Source organism: Vulpes vulpes, chromosome 3 (assembly GCF_048418805.1).
Source record: "Vulpes vulpes isolate BD-2025 chromosome 3, VulVul3, whole genome shotgun sequence".
NCBI classification, from domain to species: domain Eukaryota; kingdom Metazoa; phylum Chordata; class Mammalia; order Carnivora; family Canidae; genus Vulpes; species Vulpes vulpes.
Genome location: NC_132782.1, coordinates 108,404,441 through 108,429,537, shown reverse-complemented (window position 1 = coordinate 108,429,537; position 25,097 = coordinate 108,404,441). Strand labels below are relative to the sequence as shown.

Here is a 25,097-nt window from a genome sequence, read left to right as displayed (position 1 = left end):
AAAAATAAATCACGTGTAAGTATAAATTTTTAAAAAATAAAAATTAAAGCTTCTCCTCCCCCCAAAATAAATCACGTGCAAGTACAGTTGCCATTTCCTGGGTGCTCGCAGCATGCCAAGGATGATGCTAACTGCTTTCCCAGCATTATTGTGTTTCCCCTTTCCGAATCAGAGAAGCCCAGCATGGGTTGCACATGTGAACCAGCAGCTTTTTCTCTCCCCAACGCATTCAAAACCTAGTGGGGGAGACGGGTAAACAGGTCTTGACAACCAGAGTCACAGGTGCTCTGATGGAGAGAGCTGGAGGAGGGGGAATCCAGGAAGGCTTCCTGGAAGAGGTGACCCCAAAGTGGCCTAGCCCCTGCCCCATAGTCTACAGTAGGATCCTCGTGGCCCGACATGCAGGTCAGTCTGTGCCAGGCCTTGTGAATAGCGAAAGGCACAAAGTACTAGGGACCCAGGTCCCAGGGCTGCAGGTCAACGGAGGGTACCCGGCCCCGCCCCCCGCGCGGCTCCGGCAGGTGGGCGTGGCCACGGCGCGGCGGCGGAGGGGGCGTGGCCGCGGCGGAGGGGGCGTGGCCGCGCCTGCGCAGACCGCCTACAATGGCCGCCGCCTGAGCCCGGCGGGGAGAGGCCTCGGCTGGACTCCCTCCTGCAGCCCGCGGCGGGTAAGCTCCCGGGACAGGCAGCGGGATGGGGACGGTGGAGGGAGTCGCCTGGCCGCGGCCTGGCCCTGACGCCAGCCCCCACTCGGCCTCGCTGTCCCCTGCCGACCCGGGCCGGTGGGAGACGGGGCCGCGCCGCCTTGCAGGTTTCCGTCGGGGGGTCCAGGCCGCCCCCGGGTCGGGGACCAAGACGGGAGGGCGAGGCCGGAGAGGGACTGCCCTGTGGGCGGCACTGAGGGAGGCGGCGAGACGGGAAGGGGTCCCTGCAGCCCCCGACTCCGGCCGCCGAGTCTGCGGAGGGCTCCCGCGCCCCGGGCCGCCGTCCCTCCGGCGCCCCGACCTCTCCTCGCACCTGCCCCGCCGCAGCCCGTTCCCTGCGGCAGCCCCGCCCCGCGGCAGCACCTGCCCCGCCTTAGCCCCGCCCCGCGGCAGCCCCGCCCCGCGGCAGTACCTGCCCCGTGTTAGCCCCCGCCCCGCGTCAGCCCGTTCCCCGCGGCAGCCCCGCCCCGCGGCAGCACCTGCCCCGCCTTAGCCCCGCCCCGCTCTAGCACCTGCGCAGTGTCAGCCCCCCGCGTCTGCACCTGCCCCGCCTTGGCCCCGCCCCGCGGCAGCACCTCCCCGCCTTAGCCCCCGCCCCGCGGCAGCCCCGCCCCGCGGCAGCACCTGCCCTGCCTTAGCCCTTGCCCCGCTCTAGCACCTGCGCAGTGTCAGCCCCCCCCGCGTCTGCACCTGCCCCGCCTTAGCCCCGCCCCGCGGCAGCACCTGGGCCGCGTCACCCCGTTCCCCGCGGTAGCACCTGCGCCGCTCTAGCACCTGCCCCGCCTTAGCCCCCCCGTCCCGCGGCAGCACCTGCCCCGCCTTAGCCCCGCCCCGCGTTAGCCCGTCGCAGAAGTGCGCTCAGGGCCCCGTTGGTGAATGCTTGAGTTGACTGACACCTGGCAAAGGGAAAGCCTGGGAGGCCGGGAGGTCTTCTAATCCACAAATAGGAGACCCTGACTGGGGGGCCCGAGGGGAGAAAGGATGAGCCTGGCCCCCGACACCCTTGGAGAGGCGAGCTGCTGCGGGATGAGCCTCAGCCCCAGGGAGGCCCATCTGCAGGCTGGGTGTCCATTCCCCCCCTCTCCAGGGAGGCGCCCGGACTGAAGCCATCCAACTGTAGCATTCCCAGAGACTCTGAGTCAGCTGTTCCTAAGTAGAAACACTGGCTCTTGCCTTTTTCCATCCTCCAGCACACTCTCCAATAGTAATTACTTTTTTTTTTTTTTAATTTTTGTTTATTCATGAGAGACACAGAGAAAGGCAGAGACACAAGCAGAGGGAGATGTAGGCTCCACGCAGGGAGCCAGATGTGGGACTCCCTCCCGGGACTCCAGGATCGTGCCCTGGGCCAAAGGCAGGAGCCCAACCGCTAAGCCACCCAGGCATCCCTAGTAATTACTATTGCTGCAACGATTGACACTTACTGTCGTTACTTGTTGGCGGTTTAACTCTGTCCTGAACCCTAAAACCGATGGTCTCATTTAATCTTCACACAGGCGGGGGGCCGGGGGGGGGGGGGCAGGTAGGTACAAGACACTACTATTCCCAGATAACTGGTCCTAGGAGAAGCCCTCTAAAGGGATCCCACTTCCTGGTTCTCAGTCATAAGGTACATTTCCGGGAAGCCCGGGTAGTTTGAATTTTAAAACTAAAAATTCAACCAGAAATGAAGAATTTGAGTTTGATTTTTTTTTTTTTGTCTATGTTTAAGAAGAGTTAGTGTCGAATTATAATATTATGCTCCTTCGTGGGATGTGATTTTTCCAATGAAATTGCACTATAGCAAGGAACAGCAAGCGTCTTTTGGTTGTGTTTCACTTTCAGAGCGTCGTCACAGAGGATCTTTTTTTTCTTCTTCTTCTTCCAAAACTGTATGTGGAAGTCCTCAGGATATCTTTCAGCCCTGGGAGAGCCACATCTACCTTTGAGACATTTATTCCTGTCTTTGGATCCAGCCTAACTGTTCCAGACCACATTGGTTGAGGGCTTTTGCCTGAGGAAGGAGCATTTCTCCTCCATCACTTTCACTGGCACTGTGAAATCCTACATCATTTTACTAGATTCACAGCAGCACTTCTCAACCCACTTACTTTGTGCCAGCTTCTGGTGTCAAGTGAGAAAGCCAACATGGAGGCTGATTTAACAAGGGATCAGCTTTTCCACAAAACTTTTTGTCGGGGGACACCTTTGGCTTCCCCATGGCACATCCTTAAAGGTAGGAACTCTAATTAGGTGCGCTCAGACTGTGAGGACAGCCCAGGTTATCGTAATCCCACTTTCCAATTGAAGAAATACAGGCCCGAGAGGTTTCGTGCCATGCCTAGGACACACGGCTTGTGCATGCACCTACCCAGGTAGGAACAGCTCCTGTAGAAAGGGTCAGGGGTTAGCAGCAGGTTTGGGCCAAACGCGCTGAAACCAGCCCAAGACAAGGAGTTAACAACTGCTGTGGGGCCACAGACTCTGCTCAGTTCTTTATGCCCTGGGCACCCTGCAAGGTGAGAATATAGCCTAGAGGTGAAGAAACAGGTCCAGAGAGGTGAAGTGATGTCCCCCAGGTCACATGGCGACGATTCAGAGACGGGTTTACACCCACTCCGCCAGCATCCCAGCCCATGGCTGCGTGTCGCTGCCGTGCAGTGAGGCAGACGTTTGGTTGCAAAGGGAGCCTTACTGTTTTGACCCCTTTGCCTCAGAGGTAGTTTCCGCAGCCGTTGTTGGCTGTGTCACCTGCATAATCTCTCACATCTGTACCTCACCGGTACAGTGATTCCCTTGGCTGCTTTATCTTCGAATCTCTGCTCGGTGGCTCACTCTCTTTCTAGTTTAAAAAGAATGCTTTAGGGGCACCTGGGTGGCTAAGTCGGTTGGGTGTCTGCCTTCAGCTTGGGTCATGGTTCCAGGGTCCCGGGATCAAGCTCCATGTCAGGCTCCCTGCTTGGCATGGAGTCTACTTCTCCTTCTCCCTCTGCTGCTCCCCCTGCTTGTGCTCGCTCACTCTCTCTCCCCCTCCCCGCCGTCAAATAAATAAGTAAAATCTTATTTTTTTAAAAAAAAAGAATACTTTAGAGCAACAAGGGTATTTGGGCAGTTGAAGTCAACTTCTAGAATTAAAAAAAAAAAAAAAAAAAAAAACTAAAGGAGAAATAACTAAATGCAAGGCGCAAATTGTGATTGAATACTGTTTTAGGAAAAGCCAGCTATAAAAGCATGAGAAATGGAGAAAGTTGGCTATGGACCGGGTTGGGGTTTTAAATGGTACAAAGAAATCTTAGGTTATCTTAGATCTGCTACTGATCTTGTGGTTATATGACAGCATGTCTTAAGAGAAAGACAGTATGGGGCACCTGGGCTCAGTCGGTTTAGCGTCTGCCTCCGGCTCAGGTCATGATCTGGGAGTTCCAGGATGGAGTCCTGCATCGGGCTCCCTGCTCGGTAGGAGTCTGCTTCTCTCTCTGCCCCTCACCCCACTCATGCTGTCTCTCTCATTCTCTCTGTGTCTCTCAAATAAATATACAAAATATTTAAAAAGGGAGAGAGAAACTGTAGAGAAATTTAGAGATAAAATGTGGTGTCTAGAATTTCCTTTTGGTTCAAGGGAACAAAAACCCAGGTAGACAGATCAATTGACCCCATATGACAAGGTGTTGATGACCACTGGATCTAAGCAGTGGGTATATAACAGTTTATTATGTTATGCCCTCAACTTTCTTGTCTCTTTGAAAATTGTCAAATGCAAAAAGTAGGAAAAAATTAAAAGCGAAGGAAAACTTTATCAGTATAAATGGAAATTTGGATCCTTTACCATAAATAAAAAACTCCTGTGAAACTGAACACACTGTAAACAGAATAACACAATTCTAGGTGGATTCTTTTCCCTTGCAAAGCCTCCGAGACTTTCTCCTTTAGGAAAAATTGAGAGAATCAGAAAAGGGAAGCATCTTCCCCCAGAGAAAGTTATTTACTACCGGGTTGGGGAGTATTTACACTGCTCCCCTTTGGGACCTGCTGTCCTGAGGACTTGATCTTGCCTTCCAGGTGCTGCTGTCCCATGATTAACGTGGAGCCCGGCCATGGTAGCTGGCCCCTACCCCAGCCATGGACGAGGTCACGTTCAGAAGTGACACTGTGCTCTCAGATGTCCACCTCTACACCCCAAACCACAGGCACCTCATGGTGCGGCTGAATGGCATGGGGCAGCCTGGTAAGGTCCTGCAAGTGTGCAGAGGGGCCCAGCACCCTGTGGATCTGTTTTGTTTTCTACTTTCTCATACTCTTCTTTGGGGGGAAAAGATTAGCAAGTTTACATTGTTCAGCGGCTACTCTTGTTGGATTGAGTAAACACCTGTGCTTTCCTGAGCACCTACTCTGTGCAGGGTGCAGGGAAGTGGGTGGCAGTGGTGGGCAGGACCTGCTCGGAGTGAGAAGGGAACAAGCCAAGCCCTGCCCTTGGGGAGCCTGTTGCCCAGTTTGGGTTCCTCTTGCCCCACCCCAATTCAGGCCCCTCTGTCACTTGGCTGGATGCCTCCAGCTCCTCCCACCAGGGCTCCCTGGCTCTGCTCTGCACACCTTACCCCTACTCATCTCCCCAGCATCCAAGGGGATCTTTTAGAAATGTGACTCACATCAGCACCCTGATTGAGACCCTCCGGTGTCTCCCTCTTGCTATTAGAATAAAATTGGACTCTTCACCCTGGCCTGTGAGCCCAAGCTGACCCAGTGTGTTCACACTTGCCTTTCTGTGCTCTGTTCTGTTCCTCACACACTGCATGCACTTCTTCCCTTCCAGCCCTGACTCCACATGTCTCCTCACACAGGCCCCCCGCCGGCCACCCTCCCCAGCTTTGACACCCTGTTTCCACTTGTTGTGATGTGATTAATACTCTTCTTTTCCTCATGTCCCAGTCTGGGCCCTGAATTCAGGAGCCTGAGATTCATGGATGGATCATTGCCCAGCCTGGGTCAGATAGCCAGGGGAGAGGGGGACTGCAGCCCAGGTCTATCCCCTCAATCCCTTGCACCCCCACCTCCAGCCCACCTGTCTGGAACACATACTTGTCCCAGTAACTTTCCAGCCACAGATGGGGGAGGTGGCATGGTGTCCTTGTCCTGTCCTCTGGGCTGGGTCTGTGTCTTACCTTGGCCGTGTCAGAAGCCGTGTGGCCTCGTCAGCTCCTTTCATCCCCCCAAGCCTCTGTGTCCACGTTCATAGGGTGGAGCTGGCACCACTGTCTTCATAGCGCAGGAAGGGTTAGGGTGATGGAGGCCGAGCACTTTCTCTATAGATGCTTGTCAAATGCTAGCTGCTCTCGGTGAGTGGCCCCAGCTTCTCGGCTGAGTCAAACGGGCTTTTTCTGTGGGCATTACTATGCCTGGCCTTTAGAACTCTGTCCCAGTGGAGATCCGGATTTTTCTGCAGGGAGGAGACAGCCCGGAGATATCGTGTTCGTCTTGCCTTTCAGTTTTCCTGTCCCAGTTCAAGCTTCTGTGGAACCGAGACTCTCAGACAGACTCAGGGGCAGAGGGCGGCAGTCATGGCACGGTTCCCGCCGAGGACACGCCCCCACATGGGTCAGGCAGTGCCAAGACCCCTCTGGGGAGTGGCTGCAGGATTGACACTGGCCAGGAGGGTGTGGGAGCTCAGCTGGACGAGGACGGGGATTTGGACGTCAAGAGGAGACCCCGGGCTGCTACGGACCCCGAACCAGCAGGGCTTCCAAGAGACAAGGTACATCCCACGATTCTAACACAGGAGGAAGATGACCCCCTGGCAGACGAAGCACAAGAGAGCAGCCCCCACGATATCATCAGAATAGGTAAGTACAGGCAGGCTGTGTTCTAGGCCATTCCATTGGGGGTGGTGCAGAACTCACTCCAGAACCCCACTCTGTGTCTTTCATGGATTACCTCTCTTCCTCACGGCCTTTCCAGGGATGAGCGTCCCCATTTCAGAGGCAGGAGCTGCAGCTCAGAGAGGTTGAGGAACATGCCCCAGGTCACGCAGCCAGTCAGTGGCAGAGTGGCGATTTGCACCCGGGTTTGCCTGACACCGCAGCCTATGTTTGTATGTCACGTGATCAGACCATTGGAACGTTCTGTCCTGGGGCGGGGAGGTGGAGGGGGCATGATGACTCTTTTCACTCTCAACCTTCACTTGATTAGCTTCGCTGAGCAGGGAATGGCAGACTTGGGTATTCTATACCGAGGGCTTGGCCTCTGGTGTGTGTGTGTGTTCGGCGTCCTGGGAATTTACCTTCCTGACCTTCCTGCAGGCTAAGAACAAAGTCCCACAGCAGAGGGCCAGGGTATGGCCAGGTTCCTGGCCTGTCCATATCACAGACCTCGTGCTGAGGCCCTTCCTTCAGCATGCTGTCACTCCTGCCCGGCCTGAGGGAGCCGAGGGGCAATTAAATGCTCAAGCTCCAGGGATAACCCCGGTTGTACCATCCCCGCTGGAAGGTGTGATGTGAGGGACCAGATCTTGGACTCTGGCGCCCTGCAGAGCTGGGCTTCGACCCACTCCACCCCTCAGGAGCCAGGTGACCTTTGACCCACAGAGCCTGTCCTGTGTTTGCACCCATAAACTGGGGTACAGAATACTGCCCTCTGGCCATCATTCGGTAAATAACGCCCAGTATGTGCCTGTACCAGGCCTGGTACAGAGCCGACCCCAAGCAAATGTCTGTCTCCTGACCACCGTTTTCCTCTGACCCCACAGACCAGGCCATTGTTTGCAGGTTATGGACCCATCTAAGGAGCCGATTAAAAAACACCCAGAGGGGAGGGGCGCCTGGGTGGCTCAGCCGATTGAGTGTCTGACCCTGGATCTCAGCTCAGGTCTTGGGTGGGTTCAAGCCCCATGTTAGGCATGGACTCTGCTGTAAGAAAACAAAACCCAGAGGGGAGGAAGATGTTTTTTTCCAGATCATTTGAGAGAATTGTCAAAAACCCTATAAAGGTTTTTCATGGACCTTCTAGGAATCCATAGATCCAAGGTTCAAAATAAATTATGATCATTTCCTGGAGAAAAGAAAGAAACTGAGACTCAAACAGAAGAGAAAGAGGCAGGGCCGGAACTCAGATTCTGAGTCCTATGCCTCTTCCCTTGACTCAGTGAATTGGGTAAGTCCCTTAATCACTCAGGACTCAGTTTCCTTGTCTATAAAATAGGTATAACTACTTCCAGTTATAAAGAACAAAGAGATGGCTCCCATAGAGCTTTAGCACAGTGCCCGGCACATAGTAGCTATTCAGTCAGTGTGATCTGCTGTCAGCTTTAGTCCCTGGGGTCTGCTCTAAGTGAGGAGACAAGATACTGGCTGAGAGAGAGTGGGGTCCCTGCAGGTCCAAAGACCCTATCCTGATGGGAGCAGGATACAGACCAGACTCTTAAACAATCTTCCTCACCCAGTTTGCTAAGCCTGGTGTCTCACAGGTATAACCTGAGGCTGGGAGGAGGCCCATCCAGGGGATGGGGCATGGTGGGGTGCAGAGACTGGGGAAGGGACGGGCCGGGGCAGCCGACACTGAGGGTCTGGAGCAGGGCTGGAGAAGCAAGGACCCTGGGGAAGCCTCTTCACTGCCTGCTCTCTGCTGCAGGAGCCTTCACCACGACAGGCAGGTCCTCCCCACCCCCAGTGCTCCCTGGGCACCCTTTCAGGTCCCACTCTACACCTGCCACTTCCCAGCTCTGCCCACAGGCCACCTGCACCACCTCCATCAGCCTCATTTCCTCACCTGTGAGGTAATACTCAAGCCTGTTTCACTGGTGGTTTTGAGGATTAAATGACAGGTTATTCACAGAGCATTTGGCTTGGTGCTCAACTCAGAGAAAAAGTACTTTCCCTATAACTTCTACAAATGCCTCAGCTTCAGTATCTTCATTTGTAAGTCGAAGTGGTGGTAGCTATTTCACAGGGCTGCTATGACCCATCAGGTACAGCCTGCCTGGCCCCAGGCCTGGCTGGGGGACATCTCTCCACTAAGTGTTTAGTGAGTAAACTCTGTTGTTGGTGGACATGTTTTTATTCCACTTTCAAACCAGGTAGACAGGTACGTGTTGGGCTTTAGGAACCGGAAATCCTAAAGGGAGTATATTGTACTAAAAGTGACCTCTTCCCAGCCACCAATATCCAGTCCAGCCAAGATGCTGGTGGACAATGCCTCAGTCATCTATTTAAGGATCAGATTTTAAGTCTCCATGCAGGGCAGAAATCTTGGGTCAGATTTATCATAGAGAAGCCTGCAGAGCAGGGGCCCAGGTGCCCAGGAAGACTACACATGGCGGGTTTCTCCCCTCTAACCTGGGGACAGATAGCTACTGCTTCCGTTGAGCACCAGACAGACAGGTTTCCTTCTGTTCTGGACCCCACTCAGCTTTATTTTTAAAGATTTTATTTATTTATTCATAGACACAAAGAGAGAGGCAGAGACACAGGCAGAGGGAGAGGGAGAAGCAGGCTCCATGCAGGGAGCCCAATGTGGGACTCCATCCCGGGTCTCCAGGATCATACCCCAGGCTGCAGGCGGCACCAAACCGCTGCACCACTGGGGCTGCCCCCCAGTCAGCTTTAAACAGGACTCTGAGATGCTGGTATTTGAGAGCTCAGGAGTCCAAAAACAAGGGCATGCAGGCTGCCCCCCTCTCCTCGTAGGGCAGACCCTCACAGACAGAGTGTGCACAGCACCACCCATGCTGCTTCTGACCCTGCAGTTCTCCTCTGCCCTCGACCCCTTCTCCTATTTGTCACAAGCACATGGTCTGATCTGGGCAACTCTGACAAGGACACGAAGCTACCCCACCGTGCACATGTTGAGCATGTTTTAATTTGATAGCCATCGCCGTCTTGCTTAAAAATACCAGGGCTAATTCTTCTTTAACAGCAAGGATGTTTGCCACGTTCCTTTTTCTGTTTGGTCTCATATTTCTGTTCTCTCCCCTGCCCCCCACACCACCATCAGATTTTGTCTTAATATGTTTTGTGCTTGAGAATGCTTCTTACCATAGTTCACCTAAGAAAGGACATAAATTCCAGCTTACTTTGCTAACATCTGGTGTGGTTCTAAACAGAAGAAATACTTGGAATGCACTGTGAGTCAGCATAGAGCCGACCTAGACAGCACAAATACGCTGGGACTGTAGTGCCCAGTCACGGGACATAGTAGGGTGGAGGGCGGGGTGTGTGTGTTTGGCTGGATTGGGCCAGGACGTGCAGTGACCCTGGTCTTCGGGCTGTGGGGCAGAGCTTCCCTGTTATCCAGGCGAGCCTCCGTGCCTGGCCTGGGAGTGCTGCTCACCCACTGTACTCTCCCGACTGTTGCACGGCCCGTGTTCCTGCCTCCCTACAGAACGCCCAAGGCCAGCGCTCATCGGGCCATGTTTGCAGATGGCCATGTACCTCGTCTATCTTGTGTCCTATCTGTCCCCATTTTCATGGTGGCCCTTTCTCTTTTGGTTTCCATCCTGTCCAGAGCACACCATGGCCACCCCCCTGGAAGATGTTGGCAAGCAGGTGGGTAGGTCCTATCCACTTCCTGTGGCCCCAAAGGGTCTCCTCAGAGTCTCACGTCGGCTGTCATTCCTTGTCCATCTCGCCCCCAGGTGTGGCGGGGTGCCCTGCTCCTGGCAGACTACATCTTGTTCCAACGGGACCTCTTCCAAGGACGCACCGTGCTGGAGCTTGGGGCGGGCACGGGGCTGGCCAGCATCATCGCGGCCACCGTGGCACGTACCGTTTACTGTACAGGTAGGCTGCCATCCCAGGCTAAGGGGAGCAGTCCCTTCACAGGGCGTGTCCTGACTGTGTCAGAAAGTGAGGCGGACCAGCTGGAAATTGGGCCTTGGGTGTGGTTGATTTTGCCATCCCATTCCGCTGGTTCTCTCCTGTGTTGTTTTCTCAATAACAGCAGGATGGCCCAGCGCGCCCGCAGGTGCAGGAGCACTTACACGGCAGGAGACATCGCTGTCCTGCTGACACCACCTCTCACACCCCGTGAAAGCACGGGTGGCTCAGAAAACCAGGATGGATACTCCTCTTATAGGCTTGAAAACAGGCTTACATTTTCTTCCCAGTTATAGACATCGTGCCTACTTTATTTTTTTTTTTTTAAGATTTTATTTATTTGAGAGAGAAAGAGTGAGAGAGAGCATGAGTGGGTGAGGAGAGGGAGAAGCAGGCTCCCGCTGAGCTGGGAGCCCAATGTGGGACTTGATCTCAGGACCCCACAATCATGACCTAAGCTGAAGGCAGTCGCTTAACTGAGACACCCAGGCGCCCCAAGAAATTGTGCCTGCTCTTAGTGGAAACTTGTAGGATGGGAAATCAAATTGACTCATACTTTTACAATCCCCAGATTTGTTCAGCAGTATGCAATTTATTCAGCGCCCACTCTATGCCAAACACAGTCCTAGATGCAAGAGATCCAGGAGTGAATAACAGAGTCGCTGTCCCCCAGGAACTTTAGAACCATTACTTTCACTGTTTGTGTACGGTTTTTAATCATTTTTCCTCTTTTTCTTTGAGTGTGTATACTCCCAAATAGTAGCTGAAATCAGATTGTGTATTCATTGCTGTATGTTGCCAAAAACGTGGAAAAACATTTCTTTGAGAGCGTTTTTCAGAGTCATCAGAAATTTTTTATAAGTATGACTTTTAATGACCAGGTACTATCTCATCTCTTTGTTTAACCATTTTCCTGTGTTTGGGCATTTTTGGTTGTTCCCATGTGCTTTGGAGTTTTTGTTTTTCTTTTTGCAACATTGTCAGGTGCACCATTGTGCGATGATCCTCAGACTAGGTGTGAAGCAGGTGTGACCCTTTTTAAGCTTTTGATACATATTGCCAAGTGATTTCTTTCTCAGTTTTTTATTTTGAAACAGTACTAGGCACACATAGAAACTGCTAAAATGGTACAGAAAGTGCCATAGACCCCTCCTCTCCTCCCCTCAGTGATGGCATCTCATGTACCATAGTTCACTGATGAAACCAGCAATTTGATGCGGACACAGTGCTCCCAACTACACCCCACTGGCCCATGCGCTTTTTCAGCTTTTTCCTAAGGAGTGTACCAGTTCGTAAGAGGGTAGGATCTCATCAGGTAAGTGTCCCTGCACTTTAAAGCTTCAGTGTCTGCTAGGCAGAAAGGGGACATCTGCTGCTCTGGTTTGCACTTCCTTGATTCCTAGTTCCCATCCCCATGGCACACGTCTTTTGCTTCTGAGACAGGAAAGGGAAGCTAGGGATCACCTATGATGCCGGCACACTTTCCAGATACTCCGCATTAGCCACTGGCCAGGAGTGTACAGGGCAGGCCCCCGGTTCCACTTCATGTCAAGGTTCACATAAATTGTCAACAAGTACTTCCCAGAGTCATGTTATCATGCAACACCCAAGAGCTTTACCCTGTGCCTGGTGCCCAGCAGCAGCACAGAATCAAATTGTCTTATCTTTGAGAGGGAGGTTTCCTGGCACAAAGAAGGGAGCTTGGATCTAGATGGCACATTATTGTTAGCAAAGCCTTGCACGTGCTTCAGTGCCCACTCATAACTTCACAGTGACCCCGGGCAGTAGCCGGGGCACCTGTCCCCATCCATTGTCCAGATGAGCAGACTAAGTAAGAGTAAGGTCAGGTGGCTGGCCCCAGGTCGTACACACAGCTGCTCACACTATGGGTGGGCAGGGCCCCCGTGGTTCAGACTGTTTTCCATGAAGCATAGGGAGGGGCCAGCAAAGGGATAATTTGGGGGCAGCTCCAGGGCTCTGGTCTCCCACTGCCACTTGGCCAGAGGTGCTCCTCTCTTGTATGTTTTATGTGTTAGAATCCCACAGAAGATCTGTTTGGACAAAAACTCCCATAAAGACTTACAAGCTACTGTCAGGCACACACCACCAATATTCTTTCCCTAGTGGCCCCGGGAAAGGAATAGGTGTGTCCCTTTGGTGAGCAGGGAACTCCCTGCCCCCAGTCAGGCTCTACAGGTTCCCTGGAATGGAGAGTCCTCGGGGTGGCGGGACAGGGTCGGGGCATCCACAGCTATAGTGGGCCAGCCAGATGTCACTTACACAACGTTCTGTACCTGCCACACATACATTCTCCTAAGTGAAAATCAGATTTTGGTAAAATGCCCACACCCCGCACTTCATCAGGGATGCAGTATACAGAGTCTCGGCTCTGCTGAAATGAAGGGAAGCACCAGCTCATCAGAGCAGCAGTGGCTCAGGAGACACAGATGGCTGAGACAGCGAATCATGCTCCCAAGAGCATGTCCCCAGCCTGCAGGAACCTGCTGTGTATCTCCATGAATCACATCCAGACACCACACCTGATTGACACACACTCAGAACTGGAGCTCTCACCACTTCCCTCTGGACTGCACAGAGTCCGTCCCCACCAGCACCATCATCTCTTAAGGGAAAGATCCTTAGTAGGGCCTTAAGGTGAACATACTTAATTTTGGCTGTCAGCACATGGGGAAGCTTTCCATTTTGCACCCTTCTGCTGTCAGGCTGTCGAACCTGGAGACAAGTGTGGTGATGGCTGGTGTTTCATGGCGTGCCCTTCTGTTATTTCAGATGTCGGCGCAGATCTCTTGGCCATGTGCCAGCGAAACATTGCCCTCAATGGCCACCTGACTGCTGCTGCAGGTGAGGCCCAGCGGCCCTTCTGCCTGGGTGAGAGGGGTCTGTGTTTGGCAGGTGGGACACTGAGAGCTGGGGTGTGCCCACTGCCCTGACACCCCCATGAATGGAGGGAGCACGGTCCTGGCTACACAGAGCTTTGTATCCGATGACTCTGTCCTCGAGCCATCCCCTCCTCCCCATGCCCACTATTGCGTCCCGCTTCAGCTCTCCCTCCCAGACAGCACAGCGGCCCCCGCCCGATCTCTCAGCTCCTTGTCTGATCCAGCCAGGGTATCATCCCTGTAGCATCTACAGTGACCTTTTGAAAATGTGAGCCAGACCCTCTACTCCCCACAGAAAATCTTCAGGGGTGCAGTCCAAGCTCTCCCTCTGGCTCCCAAATCTCCTAGTCTGACCCCTGCCTGCTTTTCCTTTTCTCTTGACAGCCTTATTGTCCAGCCCTGTGTCCAGTGATCCGAGCACTCGTTTCACGTGCTCTTCCCTCTGCCCAGACCATTCCCCCACCCCCCATCTTCCTGATTGTTGGATTTCTGCACCACTCGCAGAAATGAGTTGATGTGATAGATGCCAGCAGCCGCTCCTCACCGGACTTCTGTCCAGAGCATCTCTAAGCAGCTCGGGGGACACCTTCCCACTCAGCTCAGGTCACTCCAGCCCACGGGCTTCAGACCCTTCAGAGGTCTCCAGTTGCAGTCTGAGTGGACTCCGAACTCCTCTGCCAGTCCCATAGCCTGTGGGGGCCTGGCCCTGCCATCTATCACCTCTGCCTCGCAGGACCCCTTTGTTCCTGCCACTCCAGCCTGTCTGAGGGCTGCAAGGCCTCCTGTTGTTTCCTCATCCCGCCCAGATCTCCAGACCTCCAGACTAGGTCACGGGTCTCTACCAGAGCCTCATTTCATCTTGAACCATTGCATTTTGACGTTTGTGTAACTGGTTGATACGTATCTGGCAGCCCACTAGGCCACACGCTCCATGGGGCAGGGGTCTGTGTGTGTGACGCCCTGTCACATTTGCTGAATGCCTGTCAACAAGAGCTGGAGGGGAGGAGCACACAGGACTCAGCCGCTCTTGGAAGCCTCCCCTGACACCCCAGTCTGACAACAGAGCTCCTGTCTCCTGTGCCCCTGGCACGTCCCCTCAACCACACCCTGACCACACTGCCTTGGTGCGTGCTGACCAGCTGCTGCTGGGCCCCAGAGACAGGGACGCACCCCAGAAACCTCTGTACTCCCTGTGTTCTGTGCCAGACCTGATACCTGGCACTCAGAAATGCTGAAGGAAAGGAGGGATGTAGAGAGGACGTTGGTGGAGAGGTGGAGGGATTTTGGCACAGAATGGGAAGCGTCACCCTTTTCCCTGTTTTGAGTTCTGCTTGTTTTTGCTTTTGCAGGCAGTGTAGTTAAGGTCAAAGAACTGGACTGGCTCCAAGACAACCTGTGCACAGGTGTGTACCTCCCTGTCCCCCTGTCACACCTTGAGGCCGTCAGCCCTGTGTCCTGGGCTGAGCAGAGGGTCCTGGCTGGTGCCACGGTCCCTCAGTACACAGCCACTCCGCTCTCTTGGCTGATGGGTGACAGCTGCTGGCAGCCTCCACGTACTGTGTCACTCAGACTCACAGTGTCCCTGTACTGTAGACCCAGTAGTCCCTGAGTTACAGGTGAGGCCTGACACTCTGGGTTAAATACCTGCCCAGGCCTGGGAGGCAGCCTCCCAACACAGCGCTGTGTCTTCTGTCCATGGCAAGGAGTCCTCCATGTGGCTTCAGGGCCGATTGAGGGGGAGAGTTTTCTGAATTTATTATTCACTGTTTTGGACCTGCATGCTCGCTCACTGTTTAGGACCTGCATGCTCACTCACTGTTTAGGACCTGCATGCTCACTCCTTGTATAAAAACTTCTTTTCCTGTCAGATGGCAGGCGAGAAAAAAATCATGGCTCATTGACTATCCGTCATCTGCCACGCACTTAGCCCCGTAGGCCCTCTGACTCCCCAGCAGTCCTTGAGGGCAGCGTTACTACACCCATTCCGGTGCAGAATGAAACCCAGAGAGGTGAAGCACCTTTCTCAGGGCCACACACCAAGTTTGTGGGGGCAGCAGTGCCTGCCCCTCAGCGGCGGAGGCAGATCCCTGGTCCCACGTAGGCAGCTGTGGCTTGAGGCTGGGGCGCTAAGATTCAGACCTACCTGGCAATGCCCACCATTCCAAGCTACCCCCAGCTCTGTTTCCTCTCCTGGAGCTTCTTTATTCAGCCTCAGAGCTGGCCTGCAGAGAAAGGAACGTGCCTAAAATGGCCTTTCTTCTTTCACAGACCCGGAGGTCCCCTTCAGCTGGTCTCAGGAGGACGTCTCCGACCTGTACAGCCACACCACCATCCTGCTCGCAGCCGAAGGTAGGACATCCTGGTCACAGCAGCGCCAGTATGGTGGGGCATCAGCACACTGAGCCCTCCCCTGAGCCCTCTCCAGTCTCCCAGGTGGCCCCTGCACCCACTTGCAGTTTTCAGCCCGAGAGCTTTCCAGTCTGAGCGTGGCTGTCGCTGCATGTTCCTGGAGACCCAGTGCAGGGCCTGGGGGTCCTCTGAAGGACACATGCCCCTAATGGTTACATTTTCCCCTCGTGCCCGTTCTTTTCCCCACAGTGTTTTATGATGATGACCTCACCGACGCTCTGTTTAAAACACTCTCCCGCCTCGCTCACAAACTGAAAAACGCCTGCACAGCCATTCTGTCTGTGGAGAAGAGGTGAGCTCCGCACCCCCAAGAGCCAAACTCCCCCTCCTGGGTGTGTTCCATCAGCGTCGTCCTGTCACTCACTGAGCATGTGCCATGTGCCCTCCGTGCCGCCCCTCACACATGGCCTCCCGCCACCTGCCGGCCAGCCCTGTGCCTGGGTGCTGCCGTCCCACCATCACTGGTGGAGAGAGGAGGGCTGAGGGGCAGCAGGGAACCTGGCACAGCTGCTCTGTGAGTGGATGAGCGCCCAGAGCCAGGACACTTGGCCACGGCACTGTCGAGGGCCTCTCTGAATGTCCCATCTGGACGCTGCCTGTATCCTCAGGGCCCCAGGCCTGTCTGTCTTCTTCTGATGCAGACAGAGCTCTCCCGGGACACGTGCACTTGAACATCCTGAAGCATTAGGGCTCCCATTGAGGGAGTGTCAGTTTTGTGGTAGACATAGTGCTACACCGTTTTCTCCAGTTCTTATGCTAGGGCACAGCTTTTCTGAAGGCACTTTGGAATAAGTAACAAAAGCCATAAAACTGGGGCACTTGGCTGGCTCAGGCAGTAGAGCATGTCACTCCTGATCTTGGGGTTGTGAGTTCAGCCCCACATTGGGTATAGAGATTACTTAAAATCTTAAAAAAAAAAAAAAAGTTATGAAACCGACGATACTCACCCAGCATCCAGCATCTCGAAATCCACCCCATTGGAAGCACTCATGTCTGTGTGTGCACCGTCCTGGTGTGGTCATCACAATGTTATTCATCCCGGTAATGTCAAGGAGCTTCTTCAAGGCACAGGTGACCAAGGGCAGCACACGGACCTCACTTGGATGCTGATTTTATAGACAAAGGGAAGCCTCGAGAACATCAGGAAATGTTGGGCCCTGACTGGATATTGGAATGTTAAAGAATTATCCTTGAATTTGTTTTAAGTGAAACAGAAGCAGAAAAGGGCTTATCTTTTCGGGATACATGTGGCTGTACTTCTAGAGGAAACACCATAATGGCTGGCGTTAGCTTTTTAATAATCGGGTCTGGACGTGTGGGGCCACAGCGGCCCGGAGCTGGCAGTGGTTGATGCTGGGACAGTTCATCACACTGTTGGAAATCTCTTGTAGTGAGAGACCTTGGAAAGAAAAAGGAAAGAGGCAAAGAATTTGAATTTCAGGTCAAACCATGTTGCAGGTTCGGGTGTAGAAGTGGCCATGTGGCCAGGCTGGGAGGACCGGTCCCGAAGCTCCCCACCCACCACCTCCCAGCACCCTTCTCCACTGCTGCTCTCAGGCCCTGCCCTTTGTTCATTCATCGTCTGCATGGTTGTGGGCACCCTGTGTGCAGATTCTGTGCCAGAGGAAGCTGGGGAGGCCAGCAGGCGGTGCTCTGCGTCCACCTCCTGCTCTGCTTTGTAGCTCAGGGCAGGGCCTGTCTTTCAGGCAGTGGTATCTGCAGCACCCGACTTTGCCTTTCTGAGCCTTGGTGTCTGTGTCTGTAAAATGGAAGCGCCTACTGTGTCCCCTCCCAGGCTTTCTAGATTCAAGAAGGAAGTGCACCTAGTACTCAGTACACAGCTGCTCCGTGCAAACCCACTGAGGGCAGTGAGGTCAGGGAGGCAGCAGGAGGGCAAGGCGTGTGTGTCGGCTGCTTGTTTGCAGGCTGAACTTCACACTCAGACACCTGGACGTCACGTGCGAAGCCTATGACCACTTCCGCTCGTGGTTGCAGCGCCTGGAGAGGCTTGCAGATGGCCAGCTGCGCTTTGTGGTGGAGCCGGTGGAGGCCTCCTTCCCACAGCGCCTCGTGTATGAGCGCATCCAGCAGCTGGTAGGTGCGGCCCCCTCTACACCCGGGCCACTGTGGCTGTGCATGACACTGCTGACCCCAGGGTCCTCCAGATGTGGGCCCCACACCCTGGTGCTGTCGGGCAGAGGATCAGCTGGCAGCCAAAGGCTGTGGTGGGGTCTCCCCACTTAGGGGTCTTCCACCTTAGGGGTCACCATGTCTGCAGGTGGGCCTGCAGTTGTCACCTTGGACTTCACAGCACATTCTATCTCTCTGAGCGATTCAGGCCCCAGAGGAAGCAGGGCTGAGCCCAGGAGGTGGTTGGTGACCCAGGAAGTCGGGATGAGGGGCACTTGGTGGAGTTCTTGATGCAGAAGCTACAGTGCTAGAGGCCACATCTCCACTGTGGGAGGTACCCTGGCCTCGCAGACTGGGCAGGCTTGTCAGGTGACCAGTGGCCCTTCTGACTGGGCACAGGGGGCCATCAAACTAGGCCTCAGAGTAATCATCCTAGTAATGGTCCTCGGGCCAGGTCCCAGGCCAAGCTCCTCCCTCCCCTGCCTCAGTGGATGCCAGACAACGGGAAGTCACCCTGCCAGGCAACAGCAGAGCTGGGGCTTAATCTTACAGCCACGTCACTTCCTATTAATTTTAAACCCAGCTCATGGGGAAAATCTGATAAATCAAAATTACCCTTGAAAATCCCTTATAGGGGGATCCCTAGGTGGCTCAGCGGTTTAGCACCTGCCTTTGGCCCAGACGTGGGACTCCCGGCATGGAGCCTGCTTCTCCCTCCTCCTGTGTCTCTGCCCCTCTCTCTCTCTCTCTCTCTCTCTCTCTCTCTCTCTCTCTCTCTATCGTGAATAAATAAATAAATAAATCTCTTTTTAAAAAGTCACTAAAAAATATTAAAAAAAAGAAAGAAAATCCCTTATAATTACCAGGAGCTGCAAGTCCCAAGGTCTGGAATGCCTGGCTCCTGTTCCCTTTGCCTCTCAGCTGTGACCACCCCTTCCCTGGGTCTATGGAAACCAGTCCTAGATCTGAGGAGAGGGGAGGGCTGGTGTGGCCAAGGGCTGTCCCTCTCACGTTCCCCGTCATGTTCCCCAAACAAGCACAGCACTGAATTTGTGTGGTTGCCATGCATGAGGAGCAACCTTCTGTTCATGGCTATGCCGCCCCTGGACTGCCTCCCTGTAGATGGCAAACAGTCTACTCCTGCCAGCGAGGACTCAGGTTTCCACTAAGAACTTGGTGTGTTTTTGTACCTCCTCCACCTGCCGTGTCGAGAGGAGCAGCACATGGCCAGGAAAATCAGCTCCTTATAAAACGCAGAAGTCACAGGAAGTGACACCTAAGATCTCCCCAAATGGAAAAATTGTGATTCACTGCCATTCTTCTGGTCCATTCTTGATGCATCTTGGGTTGATGCCAGCTTTAACTCCCATAAATCCAGCTTCTCTCCCAGAGTGAGGCAGAAAGAACGGCCTAGAGCAGCAATCAGAAGCAGCTCCCCACTCCTGCGTGAGCTTGCATGCTGCCCATGGTTCACGTGTGGTTTGACTCTTCTCCTTTGCTAATTACTTCCCTCTGACATAGTGAGGTCTCCTTCGCAAACCTCGGGAATCTGCTTTCTCTGTTTGCTGCAGGAACTCTGGAAGATCTTTGTGGAACCGGTAATGTGACCCATCATCGCATCCACAGGCATGGCTTCTCGACTGTTCTCAGAATACGTTTCTAATAAAATTGAAAGCTCACAAAGTAATGTGTTTGAGGTCGTATCATTTTAGAAATGGGGCAAATGTAGCGTATATGCCCCAGGACTGTCTTCTGGAGTCAGTTGCTACCTCCCAACAGCAGCCAGAGCATGTTCTTGCTCTCGGCTGGAATTCCAGTCCAGTTAGTTGCATGTTTTCTGTGCTGCATGTTCCAAGATACCTCAAGAACGGAGACCGTGTCTGGCAGGTGTTCTCAGCTTGATTCCACTAGAGTCGATTACTTCAAGCTCCCTGGCGGGCAGGGCATCCAGGGCCAGGCCAGTAGCATCTAGTGCTCCCTCGATTATCTGCTTGCAGACCTGTTTAACATCGTTGCCACAGTTACAGTAGGAACACTACACAGGATGCAATACAGGAGCCTCACTGCCTTCCACGGCTGTGTGTGCCCCGTCCCCATCCCTCGAGTGAGGGCCCGTTCAGAGGAGGTGGCAGGAGCCAGCAAAGAGGCTTTTCTTTTCTGTTTTAGCTCATAACCAAAACCGGGGTGAGCTTAGAACAGACACAGGAGGGGATCCCTGGGTGGCTCAGCGGTTTAGCACCAGCCTTTGGCCCAGGGTGTGATCCTGGAATCCCAGGATCGAGTCCCACATCAGGCTCCCTGCATGGAGCCTGCTTCTGCCTCTGCCTGTGTCTCTGCCTCTCTCTCTCTCTCTCTCTCTCTTGCTCATGAATAAATAAATAACATCTTTAAAAACACACACACAAGAGCAGCTCTTCCTGGTCCCATGTGGCTGACCCAGGGTGGAGCCGTGATCTGCCTCACAGCCTTCCCTCCCAGAGCCCAAGCTTCCCCTCCTCCCCTTGGGCCCCTTTCCTGCTTCACCACATGTGCATATCTCTGTCTGACTTTTTATCTTTTTCTCTGTGCCCCTCCCACCTCGACCCCTCCCCATCGCTTTACACCCTTTCCCACCATCTCTCCCTCCTCCTCCTTCCCAGCTCTGGTCCCACCCTCCTTCCTTGGCCCTCCTCTAATGTCCTGGCCCACCGCCGCTCCCTTCCTGCCCCGCACAGCACAGATATCCCCCTGGCACCTCTGCCTCTCCAGCTCCATCCAGACACCAGATTAACTCCCTCCATCTTCCCAACAGCTAGGATATCAACCTGGTTACACCCATTTCACAGTTTGAAGACTACTGCTCTAAAAGGAAAACATCTCCATGGGTCAGAGCCTTGTCTGTCTTAGACATCAGTACATTCCTGCCATACGGTGTAGCCCAAAGTGGGTACTCAACACCTACTGTTGAATGAGCAATGGGTAGGAGCTGGTGTTGGGGAGACTGCTCCATCACAGACACTGCTGCCTTCAGGGGCATTTGGCAGTGTTTGGAAAGGGCGATGGGTGCTGCTGGCCAGGGATGCTGCTTAAGCATCCTGTAATGCACAGCCAGCGCCCCATGCAGGAGTGCCGAGGTTGAGGAATCCTATTAGGAAGAACATAAGCTTCTTTAGGAAGGAAAAACTGGTCTCAGCTGAACGTGCAGAGAAGGTGACCCAAGAGAATGAGTCTCACCCTCCCCTCTAAGAGTGGGAAGAAGAGTCACACACATCATCTCTAAATCTTCCAAAGACCCTAGAAAGCAGAAGTTAACCCCACCTTACACACAAGAAACCTGAAGTTCAGGGCAGTCGGGCCACCTGCCGGACATCGCACAGCCACCAAGTAGCAGAGTCGGGCTCAGAGCCCACACTCTCCCCTTTCCCACAGTGTTTCCCGGCCCACCAGCAGCAGCAGCCGCCCCAGCCCCAGCCTGACTCAGAATCTGCTCTTTGACAAGACCCCAGTGATTTGTGCACAGTGAGTGGTTCGGGAAGCTAGCTTTTGAGCTTTTCCCATTTTCTGAGGTTCCTACACAAAACCATCCCTGATAGACTTCCCCTAATTGGACAGAGTTGCAGATCATAATGGGATATATTAATAACGAGTCCTCCAAACAGAGCCCCACGAGGCCGAGCCCCCAGCTGGCAGTGTGTCAGCACTAGCTGACATTTTCCTGGCACTCCCGGGGACAAGCCCATAAATGTAATTGGCACTAAGCAATAGAGTCATCGCGCCTTTCACCTGGCACATTAGGGTGAATGCTTTCATGTCTAAAGCTCTTGGCCTGAAAGCGTCCTCTAAGTGGGGCCCAGAATTAATCTTGATCCACTATAATTCAAAGCATCGTCAGGTTTTCACTTCTCGGAGTCAAAATGCACCCTTCTTGCTGTGTTTTATGACTTTGCTTGAGCCTCTAGAAGTGCGTTTGGCAGCAGTATTTCAGAATCCTCAAACCATCGGGATATTCTGCTAGGGAATTAGCCTTGATAAACCACTGCACTTATTTTATTATTTTTTTATACAGTGCAACCTTTTCGGAGAATATATGGCCCAAGGAGGGAACTTGGTTGTTCAAGCCTGTGCAGGAAAGATTTAATAAAACCAGCAAACAGTGATACTGTGGCCTCCATCACTTCTCGAATTACTGTGCACACAAGTCACGTGGGGTTTTGCCAAAACGCAGATTCTGACTCGGGTCCCTCTGGGTGGGGCTTCATGCTGGAACTTGACTAGCCACCAGGACTTACTGGCACGACTGGTCCAGCAATCACCGTGAGGCACGCAGCTGGGCCGTGTCATTCCTGGTTAAGAGCAGAAACTTGGGCTGGGCAGACCCGGATTCTGATCCTGGCTCTTCCCCAGACCTGCCAAACAACCTGGAGCAAGTGGCCTAGCCTCTCTGAGCCTCTGCTTTCCTCATCTGTGAAGCAGTTAGGCTTTTGTCCTGAGAGTGATTGTGAACGTGATTACTAGATAATCCACGTAAGATGTACCAGGGGAGTTTTCAATAGAGTGCGGGTATTGTCCTAATACAACTTTTTGGTTCAAGAGCATCTTCAGCTTGTACACTGTGGCCTAACATCACCACCTTCTAGAGAAATCTTTGTTCCCATATCCTCCAGCAGTAGCTGGGCAAAGAGCAAATGTGAAAAGTCATGTGGAACAGGCCTGCCTTAAGTTTGGGCTCTGCATTACATCACTTTGGACACCTAAAAGGCCCTCGGAATAGTCAGGCCATCATCCACACCGCGGACCCCAAGTCCAACAAGACACCCCGTGGGCTGCCGACAGGAAGAGACATGTTTCCTGGGGAAGTGACCTCAGAGACCAAGTTCTTTATAAAGTGAAGATAAAAGTGGGCCACGGTGCCTGCCCGTCTGCAGTGAGACCGTCGTGTGCCGGGTGGCCTGGACTCTGAGAACTCTAAGCTGGCGAGCAGACCTTGGCCTTACGTGACTCTGACCTACAACATGGGTAGGAGACCCAGCTCCCTGTCTGTGCATCAAGGTGACCCACACACGTCTTGACTCTCAGCCGCAACAGCCATACATGCCCCTACCTTGGGTGCAGGGTGAAAAAACCGTGTGCTTTGTCCTCCCAAGGGGATGACACCCCTGTGCGTGCTGGTTTCCTGCCCTGTATGCTCCTAGAAAGCTAAGAATGTACTTTCTCCTTAGTTAGGTTGCAGCCTCCTGCGTCTCAGGAGGGACTGCCGGTTGGAACCCACCTCTGCCACTCGGCCAGTGCACCTGCCCAGCAAATAGTGGTGCCACAGACATTGGAAGGAGTGGGAGTTTCAACCCTGGATCCCGGCTCAAACCAGGGAGACCTTCCAGATTGTGCTGCTTCTCACGTGGCAGCTCAGGGCAGCGTCCCGAAGCAGGTATCAGCAAGGGTCTGCTCAGCCGACACGGATTAGTGATTCTGCCCAGGAATGCTGGGCTTGGAAATCTGTGGACTGTTAGGTGGTGTCGCAGCCTGGCTCCCAGCAGGCTGGTACCATCAACCTGACAGTTCTGTGCACCGAAGCCCTCTGATGCACCCCGAGGGGCCCAGCTGCTCTAGAGGGTAGTGGGCAGGGTTGTCACCGCAGACCGTGGGCTTGCATAGTAAAAAGTGCCCTGGACTCTTGGGGACAGCCCCGATCTCTGTCCCCACACAGACCCTCATTCTTGTCAGCCCAGACTGGCATTCAGTCCTGTGATTGCCTCACTGAAGGGATGAATAGAAAGGGTGGAAGGGGAGGGGCCCCAGGTGACTTGGGCGGCTGCGTCTTCTTCCAGAAAGCCTTTCCCAGGTGTCCACAGCCACTGAGCCTTCGATGATATGACCTTTTATTTTTTTTTTAAGATTTTGTTTATTTATTCATGAGAGACACACACAGAGAGAGAGAGAGAGAGAGAGAGAGAGAGAGAGAGGCAGAGACACAGGCAGAGGGAAAAGCAGGCTCTATGCTGGGATCCTGACATGGGACTCGATCCCAGGACTCCAGGATCATGCCCTGGGCCAAAGGCAGGCGCTGAACCGCTGAGCCACCCAGGGATCCCTGATATGACCTTTTTAAAACTTGGTGTGATAGGTCTGTTTCCCAGCATGCGTCACTCACAGATGGTGAGCTCTGTGGGGACAGGACTGGCGTTATTCAAACCCAGGCCTGACACAACCCATCATTCCGCAAATATTTGTCTGCCCTTCTCCATCTGCTGGATGCTGACTGGGTGCCTGGGAGGCAGCAGGGAGCGAGACATCTCACATCCGTGCCCTCATGGGGTCCAAAACTAGATGAGGCAACAGGCAAAAAGCATAAACACATAGCGTGCATCAGGTCGTGTCCAGAACAATGATCCGAAAACCAGCAGTATGGCCCGGGGCTGACTGCTCACTGCATCCGTGGCAGAGCGTGTTTGTGGAGCCCACTGGGCAGGGTGCAAGCATCTGGCAGTTCTGGAAAACTCAAACCATGTGACTGGTGACTTTCTTTCTGACCAGTAGGAGGAAAACCCCAAGGGGAACGGTAGTTTTGGCCTGAGAGATGTTAACCAAATTTGGGTCTTCTATGGCGATTTCATCTTTGGTTTTTCCTGCGTATGGTAAACATCCCTGCTTCTCGAGGTGTCACCCTGCATCGTCAATGTCATCTGACATCTCAAAGTCATCGGCTTCGTCCCTCGTTTGTGAATTGCACGAGACCGACCTGTGCTACCGATTTTTTAAAAAGTACATTTTAGTGGTTTGAGCCTTACAGCCTTGACGGGGTTGATGAGGGCAATGAAGAAAGGTAAAGCCATCTAGCACTAGGTGAGCATCCGAAAAGGCCAGGTGAGGGTCCGTGAGGGGCCAGGCGAGTGTCCGTGAGGGGCCAGGCGAGCGTCCGTTAGGGGCCAGGCGAGCATCTGTGAGCGGCCAGGCGAGGGACCGTGAAGGGCCAGGTGAGCATCTGAGAGGGTCTACATGAGCATCCGTGAGGGGCCAGGCGAGCATTCATGAGGGGCTACATGAACGTCCGTGAGGGGCCAGGCGAGCATCTGTGAGGGGCTATGTGAGGGTCCTGAGGGGCCAGGCCAGCATCCGTGAGGGGACAAGCGAGGGATTGTGAGAGGCCAGGCGAGTGTCCATGAGGGGCTACGTGAGGGACCATGAGGAGCCAGGCG

General features: G+C 53.8%; 1 protein-coding gene across 1 annotated transcript; it reads left to right on the top strand.

The window, feature by feature from the left end:
* Window positions 1-560: 560 nt before the first annotated feature.
* On the top strand, window positions 561-19,608 carry METTL22 (methyltransferase 22, Kin17 lysine). The gene is made up of 11 exons (XM_026003086.2): window positions 561-668; window positions 4,743-4,908; window positions 6,167-6,520; window positions 10,176-10,216; window positions 10,306-10,450; window positions 13,277-13,348; window positions 14,736-14,789; window positions 15,655-15,735; window positions 15,985-16,087; window positions 17,721-17,889; window positions 19,497-19,608. The coding sequence occupies exons 2-11, from the start codon at window positions 4,803-4,805 to the stop codon at window positions 19,530-19,532; spliced, it is 1,161 nt and encodes a 386-aa protein (XP_025858871.1). The 5' UTR covers window positions 561-668; window positions 4,743-4,802; the 3' UTR covers window positions 19,533-19,608.
* The last annotated feature ends 5,489 nt before the right edge of the window (window positions 19,609-25,097 follow it).

Excerpts from the sequence above, each read along its gene's own strand:
- METTL22 (XM_026003086.2), top strand. The coding sequence starts at position 4,803 with ATGGACGAGGTCACGTTCAGAAGTGACACTGTGCTCTCAGATGTCCAC. Across the intron at positions 13,349-14,735 it reads CCACCTGACTGCTGCTGCAG|GCAGTGTAGTTAAGGTCAAA; the intron begins GTGAGGCCCAGC and ends TTGCTTTTGCAG. Across the intron at positions 16,088-17,720 it reads ATTCTGTCTGTGGAGAAGAG|GCTGAACTTCACACTCAGAC; the intron begins GTGAGCTCCGCA and ends GCTTGTTTGCAG.